Here is a 17,110-nt window from a genome sequence, read left to right on the forward strand (position 1 = left end):
AAAGATTCAAAGTTGAAGAAAACGTCAAAATGGTTTACAATGTGTTGAAAATATATGTAGACTAAAGTTAAAGTTCTTAAAAGTAAAAAAAAGAAAAAGAAAAAGAAAAAGAAAGGAAGTAGTTTGTTGTGGTGGTACACACCTTTAATCCCAACACTTAGGAGGCAGAGGTAGATTGACCTCTGTGACTTCAAGGGGCAGAGGTAGATTGACCTCTGTGACTTTAAGGTGTGGTAGCACACGCCTTTAATCCCTATGCCTTGGAGGCAGAGACAGAGGGATCTCTGAGAGTTCAAGGACAGCCTGGTCTAAAGAATTATTCCAGGCCAAAGATATATAGAGAACCTGTCTCAAAAAAATAAAAGTAAAAGTAAAGTCGTATAGATGGAAAATACACAGAGAATCTTGATACTGTATACTATTATGCTCTCTTTGAATTGTTTGAATGCTGAGGAAGGAGCAACAGCTGCTAAAAGATATTTGTTTATAAATGCTGCTGAACTAATCCAACATAGATATTTTGAAAATACTTTGACTTCAGAATTTGGATCTAAGGATATGATACTTTGGAAAAGAGATTCTTTTGTTTTTACAGAAAATGAGACCCTATGGATTGCTTCTATCCCAATATGGTATGATAGCCCAGCCCTCCTGAAAGGTTGCTGTGAACACTTTAAGAAAATTACTTCACCCAACTGATGACTGAGATGAACCTGGCACACAGGTTACACCATGAAAGATCTGATTAACAGCGTCCCCATTCAGCAGGAAGCAGTTTGGAGAGAAAAAAATGCGCCCATATTCCCAAATACTGTTTATAAATGTTCTTTTACATTTAAAGGAGGATATGATATAGATATGAATAATTTGCATTGATATGGATTTTGCTTTGGTGATTTAAATTTAAGGTCAATTTTGTTATATGTATATGTATTTCTAATAATGATTAAGGTATTGTGAATGTGTAGTTCATTTAAAAATGTAATGTATAATTAGGAAATATAGGTTGTTAATGGATAATCATTGATATCAAGCTTGTAGTCATGTTAGTTAGATTTTCTAGATATATAGAGATATATCATTTTAAATGTTTTAATAACTTAGAGCTTTTCATAACAATGAGACACGTCTGCTCCTGGCAGCACCAATCTACTTCAAGAAGATGATGGGCATTGAAGGGGATCCTTATGGAGTTTGATAGCAATTTGCACAAGAAACTGCTCTTGCCTGGACTGTTGCAGAAACTGGACACAAAGAACCCGCAGAGAGAGGACTGCTGAACTTGCCTAAATGTGAGATGATCTTTCAAGAAAGAGTCTGCGAGACATTATGAAGGACACAGCAGAAAGTGACTGAACTACCTTTGAAATTTCCTGCTTCATGGAAATATCTGCTGGAAACTATGGGCCTGTAGGCCGAAGATGGATGCCCCAACGGTACAGAGGAACTTTGGTTGACTGTCCAGGCAGCAAGATGTCTCTGTGATTTCTAGAGTTTTGCAAGTTGCTCACTTCTCATTTACTTAGGTAATATTATATCCTTCTGGAATCTTTGATGGAGTTAAAGAATAGATAGATAGTTATAGTTGTTTTCCTTTGTTATGATAAAAGATAAAATAGATATAAATGTTGTAACTGTAATTCTTAGTTGATAACTATTTTGTTTATGTAATTTTGCTATGTTAAAGTTAAAGCCTTTTTTGTTTAAACAGAAAAAGGGGAAATGATGGATTAGTGTCTATGTGTTACTTTCATTGGATAATAAAGAAACTGCTTTGGCCCTTTGATTGATAGGACAAAAAATTAGGTAGGCGGAGTAGACAGAACAGAATGCTGTGAAGAAGGGAAGTTAGTCAATCGCCATGCCTCTCTTCTCTGGGTCAGATGCCATGAAGCCAGCCACCAGGTCAGACGTCCTGAATCTTTCCCAGTAAGACACCACTTCGTGGTGCTACACAGATTATTAGAAATGGGTTAAAGCAAGATGTGAAAATTAGACAATAAGAGGCTAGAAATAATGGGCCAGGCAGTGTTTAAATTTGTGTGTTGTTATTTTGGGGCATAGGGTGGCGGGAAGCCTGCCCACAGCTCATCACTACAGTGTAGGTCCTGGGATTTGAACATGTAGCACCAGGTGCCTTTACCCACAGCCATTTTGATGGATAAAACAGGGTCACATATACTCTAAAGGGCCTGGTCCAGCTCACTATGTAGTCAGAGAAAACCCTGAACCTCTTATCCTCCTGCTTCTGTCTCCCAATTAAGTGCTGGGATTATAAGTGTGCACTGCCACACCCATAAAATTCAATTAGTTCTTATCTTTAAATTAACAGGCAGTTAATAAATAACTTTAATAACAAATGGTTATGACATCTTTGGGCTCAAGGACTTAACTGATAAGGTTCAATAAAGCCACTCCTGCCAATTAGGATGGCTTCTGTGTTAATGCATTTTGTCAGTAATGTGATTGCTTAAGTAATCATGCATCTTTAACTTCCATGTGTCTGAAACCTTGTATAGTGTAGTTTCATAAATAACTATAATTCTGTTTACTGCTCAACTTGGGAAGTAGGATTTAGGAAAGGTTGATACCAGAACTAAAGAGCCACTGAATTTGTTCTCCATAACTTCAGAGCACAGAAGTTTATTCAAATACCAGGTGCTTCTCAGCAGCTACTGAGTGTCAGCTCTGTATGTGGATGATAGGAATGAAATGGTGAGCCAGAGAGACATGGTTACTGCTTAATCTAGCAAAGAATAATAAGTTAGGATCAAGTTAGTTGCCATAGAAAAGATCCAACTTGTAAATAGCTTAAACCAAGTGGTGGTGGCAAACACCTTTAATCCCAACACTGAGGAGGCAGACTCAGAGGATCTCTGAGTTTGAGACCAGCCTGGTCTACAAAGGGAATTCTAGGACAGCCAGGGCTACACAGAGAAACCCTCTCTGGAAAAATAAACAAAAAAGCATCTTTAAAAAGATGGCAAGTTATCTATTGCTCATATAATATCCAGTGTAATTCTGTTGTATTAAAAACTAAGCTTGTTGCTCTATCCCCCTGCCCCAAATTGTTGCCTTACACTGTCCAAGTTGGCTCACACAGCTATGTCTACATTCTAGTCAGTTTAGAATGGGGCAGGCAGAGTGTGCTCCCTGTCTGTTACACAGAGGGGGCAGGTATCACAATGATGTAAGCTGTGTGAAACTGTAAATTCTTCAAGGAGATGTCTAGGAAAAATAACAGACTGAGGGAGAGCGCTTTTCACTCAGGAGAAGTCAGCTCAGATGCTGGAAATAAAATGAAGTAGTTATGAACTAATACTATGAATTCGGTAGTGGGTATAATTTCTTGTATAACTATTAGATATTTCAGTGGTTGGCAAACTCCTGCAAACATTTCTGCTAACTGATGGTAGGCAGTTCTTCGTTTTGCAGATGAGAAGACTGACGGGAGAGGGACTTGTCTCGATGCTCCCTCCACAGGCAGTACTTTTAAGCAGTTACCTGTGTGGGGCACTGGCTAACTCCTTAACCTCCGTTTTCATTATTCCTTACAATAACTCCAAGAGTCAGGTGATGTTTACTATTGATATCACAGCCGAGGATTGTTGGGATTAGATTTCATCACAGCACTAAGAACAGTAAGTGGCAGGGCCAAAACTCAAATAGCGCTTTCTAAATCCAAATGTTGGTTCCTAAGCTGTATGATTTCAGGCTGTATTCTTCGAGGTAGAAGTGGGTTCAATGGAAATGGGAAATTTTCTAATAAGTTATAAAAGCACTAGAAAAAAGTAAAATAAAATAAAAGCGCTGGAACCAGAGACTCTAACTTTTAGCTTCTATTCTGGTATTTTGTCAGCTTGACATGAGCCAGAGTCATTTGGGGAGGGGGAACCTCAATGGAAAAGATGCCCTCTCTAAATTTTCCTGCGGGCCCTTTTTTTTTTTTTTTTTTGTATTAATGATTGATGTGGATGGGCCCAGCTCATTGTGGGGCATTGCCACCCGTGGGCAGGTGGTCCTGGATGTATAAGAAAGTAGACTGAGCAAGCCATGGGAATAAGCTAGTAGTAGCCTCTCTCCATGACCTCTGCATCAGTTCCTGCCCTGACTTTTCTGGATGATGTACTACAAGCTGTAAGATGACTTAAACCCTTTCTTCCCTACGTTGGTTTTGGTCATGATATTTTTTTTTCATATCAATAGAAATCCTAACTAAGACAGCTAATATTTTAGGAGGTACATAACAATCATGGTTTTAGAGGAGATTAGTTTATAAATTGCTTGACCTTTAAGAATCTTCAGTCCTGAGAGCTTATGAATTTTTTTTTAAAAAATGTGTTTGGGTGCTTTTGCCTAAATGTATATCTGTGCACCATATGTGATCCTGGTACTTATAGAGACTAGATGAGGGAATAGGAGTCCCTGGAGCTGGGGTTACATATGGTTGTGAGCTACCATGTGTGTATTGTGAATCAAACCTGGGTTCTCTGAAACAGTAGCGACTGCTTTTAAATACTGAGATATCTCTCCAGCCTGACGAGAAAAATTTTTATTTTTAGAATTTTATGTCTATGCACATTTTGCCAGCACGTGTATTTGTTTTTTTTTAATTTTCTTTATTAAAAATTTCCGCCTCCTCCCCTCCTTCCATTTATCTCCCCCTCCCCCCTCCACTCCCTCTCCCTCTCCTGTCTGAAGAGCAGTAAGGGTTCCCTGCCCTGTGGGAAGTCCAAGTTCCTCCCCCTCCATCCAGGTCTAGGAAGGTGAGCATCCAATCAGGCTAGGCACCCCCAAAGCCAGAATATGTAGTAGGAGCCAAATCCAGTGCCTTTGTCCTTGGTTTCTTGGCAGCCCTCATTGTCCGCCATGTTCAGGGAGACCGGTTTTATCCTGTGCTTTTTCAGTCCCAGTCCGTCTGGCCTTGGTAAGCTCCGATTAGATCAGCCCCACCAACTCTGTGGGTGGGAGCACCCCTTGCAGTTCTGACTTCCTTGCTCATGTTCTCCCTCCTTCTGCTCCTCATTTAGACCTTGAACCTTGGGAGCTCAGTCCGGTGCACCAATGTGTGGCTCTGTCTCTATTTTCATCCATCGCCAGATGAAGGTTCTATGGTGATATGCAAGATATTCATTAGTATGACTATAGGATCTGGCCTTTTCTGGTTCCCTCTCCTCAGCTGCCCAAGGAACTAACTAGGGACATCTCCCTGGATACCTGGGAACCCCTCTAGAGTCAAGTCTCTTGCCAACCCTAAAATGGCTCCCTTAGTTAAGATATATACTTCCCTGCTCCCATATCCACCCTTCCTGTATCCCAACCACAGCACGTGTATTTGTATATCAAATGCAGCCAGTGCCCAGAAGACAGAAGAGGATATTGGAGTTCCTAGCATGGAGGAACACATGGCCATGAGCTGCCATCTGAGTGCTGGAACTGAAACCAGAACCTCTGGGAGAGCAGGCAATGCTCCTATCCTCTGAGCCATCTCTCCAGCCTTACCTTTAAAATTTTGACATAAACATATAGTAATTTTAAGTGATGTATTTCAACTTATAAGAAAATTGACAGGGTTGTTATAAAAGTTATGATGATAAATCATCTAATTTGTAACAAGGTATTTGGATTGATAGAGAAATCTAAAATCAAAACAGTACATTATTTACATGTGCTTATATTTTTAGCATGTTTGTAAAGCACTTGAGGAGTTATACAATGTTCACTGCTCAGCTGAAGATGTTTGCAACTTGGATTCCAGCACTGAAGAAAAATTTAGCCGACATCTAATATTTCAGCTCCATGATGCGGCATTTAAAGATAACATTCATGTTGGTGAGTACCTTTCCAAAGATCCTCGTTTTCCTTCTCCTCTTGAAACTTTCTAGGTTTTCCTAACCTTTTTGGTTGCTTACCTATTCTAAAAAGATGAAGTGAGTTTTTGTTAGGCCTCCTTAGCCTCCTTATTCCTCAGGGAAAAAGGTGAGTGTGCTATCTGCCCCGTGATGCAGGACAATCAGACGCGGTAGGGAGTCAAGTCAAAGCAGGAACTCAGTTTATTACTGTGAGCATCAGCTTATATAGGTTAAGTGACATAGTGTGATGTGGGGGTACCTCCAGCCAATGAGAGACAGCCAAGCCCTCCCCCTGGCTGGAGGGCGTCTGCCTAGATTTTGCTGTCTTCTCCTCACTCAGTTCCCTCAAACTTGAGCCCGGCTTTTCTCTGTCCTATAGGCCTCGATTTTGGCCCAAGTTTGCATGACTGACCTCAGCTCTTGACCTGTTGTTCTGTTCTAGTTAGTTTAACCCACTCAGGATATCAGCGGCAGGCCTCTTACCATACATACTGAGATAACTGTGCATGTCCTGATACTGGTTTCTTTCCAATAGGATTCCTTTTCAGTTTTCTGAGAAGCCAGGAGAGGCCTTATCTGTGATGTCTATCTGTATTTCTGACCTTTGCTTCAACCTTAAATTAGCCTTAGTTTGGGGGCTTGGACCCTGGGTCATATCAAGAAGGGCTCATTGTCCCTGGAAGAACTTTAGAACCGCAGTGATGTCTGGGTACACACCTGAAAGGGTGAGCAGAGTATTTGCCCCAGGACAAATGAAGGCCAGGGTGTAAAGTGAAGTCAGTCCAGAGGGCATGTGGATAGGCCAAGTGGGAACACCTAACTCTAAGGTTTAAAGAGAGCCAGAGCCCTGGTGTTCATCAGATCATAGTAGCCTTAGGCTTAAAGAGTGTTGGCTAATATCCTTGTAACAGACAACCCATTTCAGAGCTACCAGTGTCTAGTAACTTCACAGCCACCTAAAAAAGAGGAATGGCATAGTCACTGAAGGCCTGGCATAGGGCTCTGAAGCCCCCCCCACACACACACACACACCGTGCTGGGTTAGAGAAGGGCGGGGTCACAGCGAGCTGGAGTGCTCGCTCCTTACCTTGCCACATTAGTTGGCTCAGCCTCAGACTCTTTCTCTCATCCCTTGGGTGTCAGGAACTGCAGGCTCGAGGACGCGTGGATCTTTATTCACTCTGTCATCACCTTCCCTGGTCACCCACTCTCACGGCTTCCATTATCATCCGCATAGACCACTAGGGTCTTTATATTTACCCTAGATTGTTCTAGACACCAGATTTCTGCAGCAACATCCCGCTAATATTTCCACTCAGACGTTTTGATTCAACATGTCCTTCCACTTCCCAAGCTCCCTCTCTTTCCCTAAGCACTTGCTCCTTCTCCTGTGATGTCTGTTAGTGAGTGGCATCAGTCACCACCATCCAGTGCTGGTGCAGGCTTCAGCCTCGGTTGATCTCCACCGGATTATTTGGCCAGCTAGCTAGAGTGGGGTGATTATAGCACATGTACCTCAAACTCTCCAGGGCTCATTCTTGCCTCACTTGCACAGTAAGGTTCACTGTGCTCTAAGCTCATCTCTCCACTCCAGCTATAACTTAGTTCCCACCAGAGCGTGCTTCTCTAGTCCTTTGCTGCTGCTGTCTGAAGTTCAGTTTGGATGATCTGTCCAGACTTTGAACTTCTCAGGTCATCTGAGAAGCTGTGTGTCACTCCAGCTCTAGGATTTAAAAGGCCAGTGCTCTCCTGGGGGGCAGTGTCCGGTGTTACATGAAAGTGCTTACCACTTCCTCGGGTGATTTCCTGTTTTCTTATCTCTATTCTGTGTAGTGTACACAAGCACGCGTGTGGGTGTGGGTGTAAACATGTCCATGTGTGTGTGCAGGTGCACTCACCCCTATGGGCACATGGAGGCCAGAGGCGACATGAGGCTATCTTCCTCAGTTACTTTCCCACATCATTGTTCTATGATAGGATCCCTTCTTAACCTGAAGATGGCCATTTCAGCTAGGCTGGCTGGCCAGCGAGCCCCCAGGATCTGCCTGTTTCTGCTCCCCAGCACCATAGTTACTGATGGTATAGCCATGCTTGGCCTTTTTCATATTTTCCATAGTTTCTGGGAATCTGAACCCAGGGTCTCAGGCTGAGCTCTCTGCGAGTTCTACTTAACTGTCTCTTGATGACAGGGACTGTTGTTTATTTCCTATTTTCAGTGGTTAGCATGTATTAATATTGGTATCAATAATACTTAGATTATTAACAGCAGTAATAAATGGAAGCGGTCATTTTTTAACTGTTCTCTGAGTGAGTGCACAGAGGATAAGCAGAGTCTGAAGACAGTCCTGAGAATTCTTTCTTTGCCTCCTGCTTTCTCCTCTCAGTTTGCTCTGTGACTGCTGACGGAAGGCTGCATGGTGAGAGTCTAGCCAGAGGAGAAGAGGGAGTTGCTAGTGACCAGCAACCTCTGCTGCACATAGCTTCTGAAAGTAGATCACATCGTATCTGAGTTTGGGGTAGAACTTCGTCATACAGACGAGAGTAAGAAAGTCTTTAGTACTGGGCAGTGGCGGCGCACACTCCGGAGGCAGAGTCAGGCAGATCTCTGTGAGCAGAGAGAGTTCCAGGACAGGCTCCAAAGCTACAAAGAAACTCTGTCTCAAAAAACTAAACCGGAAAAAAGCCTTTACTGTCATAGAGCACAGCCACAGTGAGAGTTGACAAATAGGCTATCATCCCGTCATCCAAGGCTGTCTGTACAGCTGGAATGCGATTCAGGGAATACAGACTAGACCACCTTTCCCCTTTATTTCCCCGGTCTTGGTGTTCCTCTTTATGACACTTCAAGTTCTTGTTACGAGCCTTGCAGAAAGAGGAACTGGGCCAAATGGGAGAGATTAGAGAACTTTATTTTATCTCTACTGCACACATCTGCCACAGATCAGAGAAGAAAGGACACAGTGGGGTCTGGGCAGGGAGCCAGAGTGCTAATAGGCTGGCTGACTGCCATCATGCTCCTGCCATGTTAGCTTTCTGCCAAGGGTCAAAGGCCTGGCTGCCTCAGTACTACCCATGTAACCATTTTTTGCAGTCCAGTTCTCTCTGTTCTTATTATCTGGGCCAGGTAGATGGAATTTGAAGTTTCCAGGGGAGTCAGCTCTATCGATTTATGTTTATACTGTTTCAGAGTCCTTTGATACACTGTATCTTGTTAACCAGTGCCACCTGCTCATTTTCACTCCAGAAATAACCACATCTTTGTGTTACTGCAAGAATCAAATCCTTTTGTTTTCATTTTAATGTTCTAATGGTCAATAATAATAATACATAAATTATTATTATTATTATTATTATTATTATTGGTTTTTTTTGAGACAGGGTTTCACTGAAGCTTTGGAGCTTGACCTGGAACTAGCTCTTGTAGACCAGGCTGGCCTCAAACTCACAGAGATCCACCTGCCTCTGCCTCCCAAGTGCTGGGATTAAAGGCGTGCACCACCACAGCCCAGCTTTCTACAATTATTTAATTATGTTTAGTGTGTGTGTGTGTGTGTGTGTGTGTGTGTGTGTGTGTGTTTGAATCCGAATCTATGCCAATGCCACACGAGTGCAGATGCTCTTGAGGCTGGAAGGTGTCAGATCCCCAGAAGCTGGAGTTGCAACAGTTGTGAGCTGCCTGACATGGGTGCTGAGAACTGAATTCTGGTCCTCTGGAAGAGCAGGAAGCACTCTCAACTGCTGAGCCAGCTCCCCAGCCCTGTTTTGTTTGTTTTGAGAGTAAGTCTTGCTGTGTAGCCCTAGCTGGAGTCACATGGCTCCCGACTGTTTCCTTTGAGCTGCAAGAGTATGCCAGTGCCTCATATCCAGTTCTAGTTTCTTTAAGATGCTAAGCATGTGTCAGTCATGGTGACGCAGGTCTGCGGTCCTAGAATAAAGGAGACTGAGCATGGGTGATCCCAAGTTCAAGGGTGTCCAGGGTAGCTTAGGAAGACCATGCCTCAAAAAAGCAAACCAAAAAGAAATTGTATTTGTTTCTTTACATAGGAAAGTCTTATTTAGAAAAAGAAGATTTTGAGTGTAAAGCATGTGTGTGTTATGAAGTAAATATTGAAGCTTTTTAATATTTAAAGTGATAAGGCCCAATATACAGTTCTAGAGAAGTTTTCTTACATTATTTCTTGTATGCAGTATTATATCCAAAGCAGTATAATAACTGGATTAATGCTTGGCTTTGTGGTATAAATAGTACATGTGAATTTAAAGAAGTTCAATTGTCTCACCAATTCTCCACAGTGTAGGTAGATCAGAGTCTGAGGGCAGATGTTGAAGTACGAAATATATGAATTAATTCCAGATAGTAGCTCTAAGCCCATAGTTCATCTTGTGGCCAGTTTGAGGGAGATGTATGGTTGGAAACAGCCTTGGGACTCTCAAAGTGAAGGAGAGAGGAGATGAACTCGCCAGACTTTGCCAGTTACAGTTTATAGCAATGAATAACTGGAGAAAATCTGTAGTGCATAAAATTGTTGTTTGTAGATATGCATTTAAACATTAAGTTATAGTCTACGGAAAATAAGAATTGGTTGTAATCTTAAATCCTTTTCTTCTTAGGTAATTTTGTGAGAAAAATTCTGCAACCTGCTCTTCACTTAATTACCCAGGAAGATGAAGATAAAATTCCAGAGGAAATGGGCCACGAAGCTTCCTGTTTTTGTGATGTACCATTAGAACAAGAGACTTCAGAAGCCTGGGAGATGCCGGAGTTGCCTAAGCAGCACAGCCCTGACCTTTCCTTTTTAGTTGTGAAGAATGGCATAGGAGAAAAGTGTCTTTTTGTAGATTTAGGTAGGTGGCATTGGCACCGTCAACTGTGCTGCATCCTTTGTGAAAGGCAAGTCCATGCCTGCTTGGGCTCTGCCTAGGTTCTGTGATCCACTTGGAATGGATTTTCACTTATTGAGTGAAAAAGTCAAGATTCATCTTTTACTTTGTTACACCCAGTAATCTCAGCACCATTCACTGGAAATGGCTCTCACTCCCCACCGCCCGACAGTACCGCTTGCCATCAACCCAGAGTCTGCACATATTTCGGACTCTGCTCTGTTCTCTTGTTTAGTCTGGCTATCATTTCTTGCCATGTTGTGTAATTTTCTGGATAGAAATCTTACGCACCTTTCATCGGATTAGTTGTAGATACTCTTGTTTTTTTCTTGGTGCCTCCCTTTCTATGGTGTTTTCTGCTACAGTTCTTTGGCAGCTCTCAGTTGCAAATTCTTTCTGGTGCTTTGTCCCGTTCTTCTGTTTGCTCTCCTCTGAAGAGATGCCCCAGAATCATTGAGTTAGCTATCTGCTTGGGGCCTTCTATCATCTTAACTTCAGCTCATCTTAATTTGTATATTGCCTTAATTTTGTATATGGGAAAATATCATTTTTTTTCTGGCACTTTTGCAGAAAAATATTTGCTGGCCATAAAACTAATCATGAAAGCATGCATTCATTTTTTAAAATTAATTTTTGATGTAGGAGTTTATACAAGAAACAGAAACTTTCGACTATATCAATCATCAAAGATAGGAAAATGTGTGGCTTTGGAGGTTGCTGAAGATAACAGATTTATCCCAGAACAGTCAAAAGATATTTCTGAGGAAAACCAGTATTTCCTGTCTTCCCTGGTGAGCAATGTCAGGTCTGTAGAACAGAGTTAATCATCATGTATTTATGTAAATATCATTGTATAGTGCTAAAATGTGAATTATATAAATTGATTCTACCTTAAGAAAAAAAAAGTTTGTTTTTAAAAGCCTCTTTTCTCTGTTTCTGAAAAATAATGGTAAGAAATATTTCTAACAATTCAGTTTCCTCTTTATATCTTTTTAATGATTATATTTAATGTATTCTAAAATCCCAATTATTCTAAAGTTATCACTTATAAAGTAGAATATAATGACATTTGCATTGTGTTTGAAAGTCTAATTACTACTGTCTCAATTTCTTTCCACATATACATACGTTCATTTAGATCTTACGTAGCTCCCTGATCAAAAACAGTTTCTGGCCTTAGTACTTGCCCAGAGTACTCAAGGCCCTGTATTTGATCCACTGCACCAAGCCCTAGAAAATGTCTTTTAATTGGGATCAATGTTCATATAGTTATGTCACATGATTTTTTCTATTCAATAACATATCACAAATATTTTCCAAGTTAATAGTTGGCCAACAATTATAGATAAAACTTTTAATGCTGTAAGCGATGGCATGCTTATTGTCGCGTCTGTTGTTGCACAGTGGGTTTCTGTGTTTTGGTCACTCTTTCGACTTTGTCAGCCCAGAATGTGCTTAGTTCCTAGACCTATCTGTAATTCTAGCACCTGGGGGTGGACATGCAAGGACAAGGAGTTCAAGACCAGCTGGACTGCATGGCATCATGTATCACCCCTTCATCGCCTGGTCCCCCAAACCAACAAACACAAGCAAAACCCTAAAACAAACAAAACTAGTTAACAACTGGACTAAACCATGTTAATTTACTATGTTGTTTTGCCCTTTACCCTCCTCAAAAGTTTTTTTTTTTTAATTTTATTTTGAGTTTGTTTTTTTTTTTAAGACAGAGACTCACTGTGTAAACTGGTCGGCTTGGAGTTCACTATATAAACCAAGATGGCCTCAGATTCACAGAAATCCACCTGCCTTTGTATCTCCCCAAAACTTTTTAAGGAAAAAAAATCTATATAAACTAATTTTAAGAAGGACTATTAAGCTGAATGTGGTAGCACATGCTTATAATTCCAGTACTCCGGAACAGAGGTAAATGGATCTCTGAGTTCAAGACCAGCCTGGTCTACAAAGCAAACTCCAGAACAGCCAGGGCTACACAGAGAAAACCTGTCTCAAAAAAAAAAAAAAAAAAAAAACCAAACAAACAAACAAAAAGGAATAAGTATTAAAAGCTATTATTAAAGGGGTTTTCTAGGGAAAGTTATATGTAGTGGGAAGATACACTCCCCACCCCCTGACCATATATCTCTATTGGGTTTGTGTTCCTCTGATATTTCTCAAAAGTAAGATCAAAGACTTGAAGCCCTGGCTGCTCTGGGGCTGGATGACCTGCCCTGACCAGGATGGCCTTGAACTTAGAGATCTGCCTGCCTCTGCTTCCCAAGTGCTGAAATTAAAAGTGTATGCCACCAAGATCAAAGACTTTTAAAATGGGAATAATGACCTTCCGGAGTTGTTGAATTAAACTTAGAACATACACATAACATGTGTGCGCACACATAGCATGTCTGTGCACACACAGCATGTCTGCGCACGCATAGCATGTCTGCGCACACATAGCATGTCTGCGCACACATAACATGTCCCCGGGAGCGGCGGGAGCATTGGAGGGGCAGCGTTTGCAGGGTTGGTGTGAATTGTGGCTGTGTGCCCTGTGCTCTCATTAATCTTCCCTTCTTCTCAGTCATATTCATAGCTCTAAATCCTAACAGAAATTTCAAACGTCTGCGTGTCTGGGAGGAGAACTATTCTTTCAGTCATTTCAGTTACCCTGGAATACTTGGATGACTCTGTGAAGAAATTCTTCTAAACAACTCCCTATTTAAAGGAAATTGGGTTTTTGTTTGTTTCTTTTTTTTGTTTTCTATTGTGTTTTATGTTCACTGGTGTTTTGCCTGTACGTATGTCTGCATGAGGATATCAGAAGCCCTGAAACTGGAGTCACAGACAGGCGTGAGCTGTCATATGGGTGCTGGGAATTGAACCCTGGTCCCCTGGATGAGGAACTAGTGCTCTTAACTGCTGAGTCATCTCTCCAACCTCCAGGAAATTGTTTTTTTAATTGACATAATCTTATCATTATGAAGACTGGCACCTTGGGCCAAAACAGTGAAGCCACGTGGCACTGTTTCCTCCCTCTGGTTCTGCTACTTTAGTTCTAACATAATGTTACTTTGTTTCTTTTATATGATTTCTTTAGATTCTCAGACTCTTTGCGAATTCTCACATGTGACACATCTCAGACTAAAAGAAAGCGGGCTGAGTATTTTAACAGCGCTGGCGCTTCAGGTAACTTTAAACAAAGAATTTCACATTAAAATTTAGGGATCTTAGACCTATTTTACTTTAAAAATCTTAAATTTTAAGTACCCGTATCCGCTGATCACTTTAAAACTAATTCTTCTAGATTTCTAAGCAGGTTGGACATACTATAAAAAAATTTTATAGGTATTTATTAATTAATATACCTGATTTTTATTCTGTAGTATTTAAAGAATATATAAATAATGCATTTTATATAAAACAAGCACATCAAAATATGACTACATAATCTTTCACCCATTTTTTAAAAAGTATTTTTGTAATGGATATTTGCCTGCATATTTGTCTGTGCGCCGTGTGCATGTCTGGTGCCTACGGAGGCCACAAGTAACCACTAAGCCATCTCTCCGGCGCTGCTTTCACCCTTTGTTCATACTCAAAGACAGGTGGCTTGATGAGATGGCTCACCAAGCCTGACAACCCAAATTCAGTCCAGGGGCCATATGGTGAAATTCAAGAACTGACTCCCACAGCATATGCTCTGACCTCCACACTTAATCTGTGGCATGTTTGCACAGGCGCATGTGTGTCTGTGCTCGTATGTGCGCACACGTGCGCGCGCACACACACACCTAAATTAATGTAATGTATTTTTAAAAATTATAGGCAACTACTATAGTAGTTTCCTGTTTATCCTTGCATGCCTGCAAAAGTGTTTCACATATAACTTTATCATATTTTGCCCATTCCTATACTGAAGACCCCATAGGGTCTTTTGAAATTTCTCAAGTTTCTTATGTAAAATCTCTGATATTTTTATTCACATATGTTGGTATATCATTATAATAGTGAAAAACTCCAGACAATTTAATACACAACAGAATTGGATGACGTACTCCATAACTACAAAGTTTAGATGTGTAAGGCCTACATAGTGGAAGACACCCACTGATAGTGGTAAGAGAAAAATAGGTTCTAAAGTTACGAGATTGGGGATATAGCTTGGTGATAGAGCCACTTGCCCTGGGTTCAGTACTTCCCTGTTGCTTCAACAACAGCAATAAGACACACACACACACACACACACACACACACACAAATTATATGATTATAAGCCTATTAAAAATATGGGCGACGTTTTCCTGTGTTTATTTCTTCTGATTGCTTAAGATATATTTCTAGACATTGCCTGGGAGTTTTCTTCATTTCTACATTTAAATATTTTTCAAAATGTCTCCAGTTATATATTTAACTATTTTAAGTGAAATTCCAACTTCATCTTAAGAAAACTAGATTTTCCTGTCATTAAACCTAAGTGAATTTGTGAATGGCTCACTCTAAATTGTGACAGGAGATTCTTAGGTACAAAGTAAAGTTGTTAGTGCCCTCCAGTGAGAGACCCAGGACACACAAATTGAGTCTGTGATTCCCTGTTCCCTGAGGTGATGGAAATTCTTGGGGTATCTCAGTAAAGTGTTGGAAAGGACTTAAATTTTGGGGCCTGGCTTTTGGGACTCCAGGGTGGATACAGGTAAGCATGGGCTCATTTTTCCTGGAGGGAGAATAAATTCCACTAGTTTCTTGTAAATCTTCTCTAGGAGGAGGCACTTTGGAGGGAGATCTACACCTCTATAATTAGTAAAGCACAACAGTTGCTTGTGCTGGCCAGGGTAGTAGTGTTTGGCCATTTTTGTAGTTTGGATGCTCATGTTTTTGTCCTTGCTCAGACAAGATGGCAGAGAGTTTTGTCTTTGTCGTGAATCCTTGCAACCTCAGAGTGGCCTCAGTGTCTACCTGCTGAAGTCCTGTGGCACCATTTCTGTTTAATAGCAAAACATCAAGGCTCAAGTAGGAGCCAGGGCAATGCCCAGGCTTAGCCAGGACACCTGTGCCGCTTCTGGGCTGAGGGTATACCTCCTCCTTGTCTGAGTGAAGAAAACAGGCTTATAAAAACTAGCCAGCAACTGGCCCAGTTCAAGTTTCCGTCTTAACTGCCTCATGTAGCATAGCAAGAGCCCAGGAACTGACAGTAAGGCAAGTTGCAAAATGGGGGGGAAATCCTTAATTATTTGATCACTATTTGTTCAGCATTTAACTGTTCTCATTGGTAAATACTTGTCTCCATTGCAGCCGAATCCATTGAAGGCTTTCAATGCTCACCGTATCCTGAAGTTGACCAATTTGTTATTTCTTTGGTGAATAAACATGCCATTAAAGGAGGTAAAGTGTGCTTACATTTTATTAGCTCTTACATGACAGAGTGATGGTTCCTTGAGCAGCATCCTTTGCATTTCAGGAATTCGGCGTTGGAACTACTTTTTCCCAGAAGAATTACTGGTTTATGATATTTGTAAATATCGTTGGTGTGAAAACATTGGAAGACCCCACAAAAGTAATAATATTATGTAAGTAATATTGCTTATTAATGACTTGTATGCCTTTAACATATATTTTAAATACTTAAAATTTTTAAAATAATGTTGATAATATAATTTTTTTTTATAATATATAAATTTATATCCTATATTTGGTTAATATTGTATAATATTAAATTAATTTATTTGCTGTTAGATTAATTCTAGTACATACCAGCTCTATGTTGCTTTGTTTGATAACAACCCTACAGTATCAACTTAAACAGATGATAGAATTGGATGGGGCAGGAGGCAGTGGTAGACAGTACTGGTGGACACATAGCCTTTCCCTTCTTCTCTACCATTGGTCCTTGACATCTGATAGAAGTAAACTGGGCAGATGTAGGTGAGGAGGAAACTCTTCAGTTAGCCTGAAGCCTGAGGTTAAGGTGAGGTTTCTTTGTTCTAGACAAAGCTGCAGGAGGAACCTGTATTCATTAAGACTGCTGACTCTGCATACCAGACCCTGTTTCAGGAACTTTCCTGGACAAAAAGAGAAGCACCGTGCAAAGTAAAACCAGAAATAGCATTTTAAACTGTATGAGGATTTGGCTAGAATAGGGATACAGTGGAAGTTACCAGTCATGAGAGAGTTTACTGTGTTGTATTGTTAGTGTCAAAGCTGAGACACTTGCATAATTTATTTATGCTAGACATGAGGAAAGGTTCATGAATATTTTGCTGAAGAACATGTTGAATAGCCTGATTCTTTGTTATAGCTGGTATACTAGATTAATTATGTTTACAAAAGCAGTCAAAATTGTATGTTTGGGGATTTGAGACAAGGCTCAGTGATACTGCAAAATG

At 40.7% G+C, this 17,110-nt stretch overlaps 1 protein-coding gene across 2 annotated transcripts in view; it reads left to right on the forward strand.

The window, feature by feature from the left end:
- Primpol (primase and DNA directed polymerase) overlaps nucleotides 1–17,110 on the forward strand; it is a 38,246-nt gene that overhangs the window by 14,293 nt on the left and 6,843 nt on the right. For both annotated transcript variants that reach the window (XM_038328911.1, XM_038328913.1), the window contains exons 6-11: nucleotides 5,685–5,832; nucleotides 10,464–10,697; nucleotides 11,376–11,538; nucleotides 13,828–13,916; nucleotides 16,020–16,109; nucleotides 16,186–16,294. In XM_038328911.1, the coding sequence (XP_038184839.1) occupies nucleotides 5,685–5,832; nucleotides 10,464–10,697; nucleotides 11,376–11,538; nucleotides 13,828–13,916; nucleotides 16,020–16,109; nucleotides 16,186–16,294 (833 nt within the window). The remainder of the gene's footprint in view (nucleotides 1–5,684; nucleotides 5,833–10,463; nucleotides 10,698–11,375; nucleotides 11,539–13,827; nucleotides 13,917–16,019; nucleotides 16,110–16,185; nucleotides 16,295–17,110) is intronic.

Source organism: Arvicola amphibius, chromosome 4 (genome assembly GCF_903992535.2).
Source record: "Arvicola amphibius chromosome 4, mArvAmp1.2, whole genome shotgun sequence".
Taxonomy (NCBI): domain Eukaryota; kingdom Metazoa; phylum Chordata; class Mammalia; order Rodentia; family Cricetidae; genus Arvicola; species Arvicola amphibius.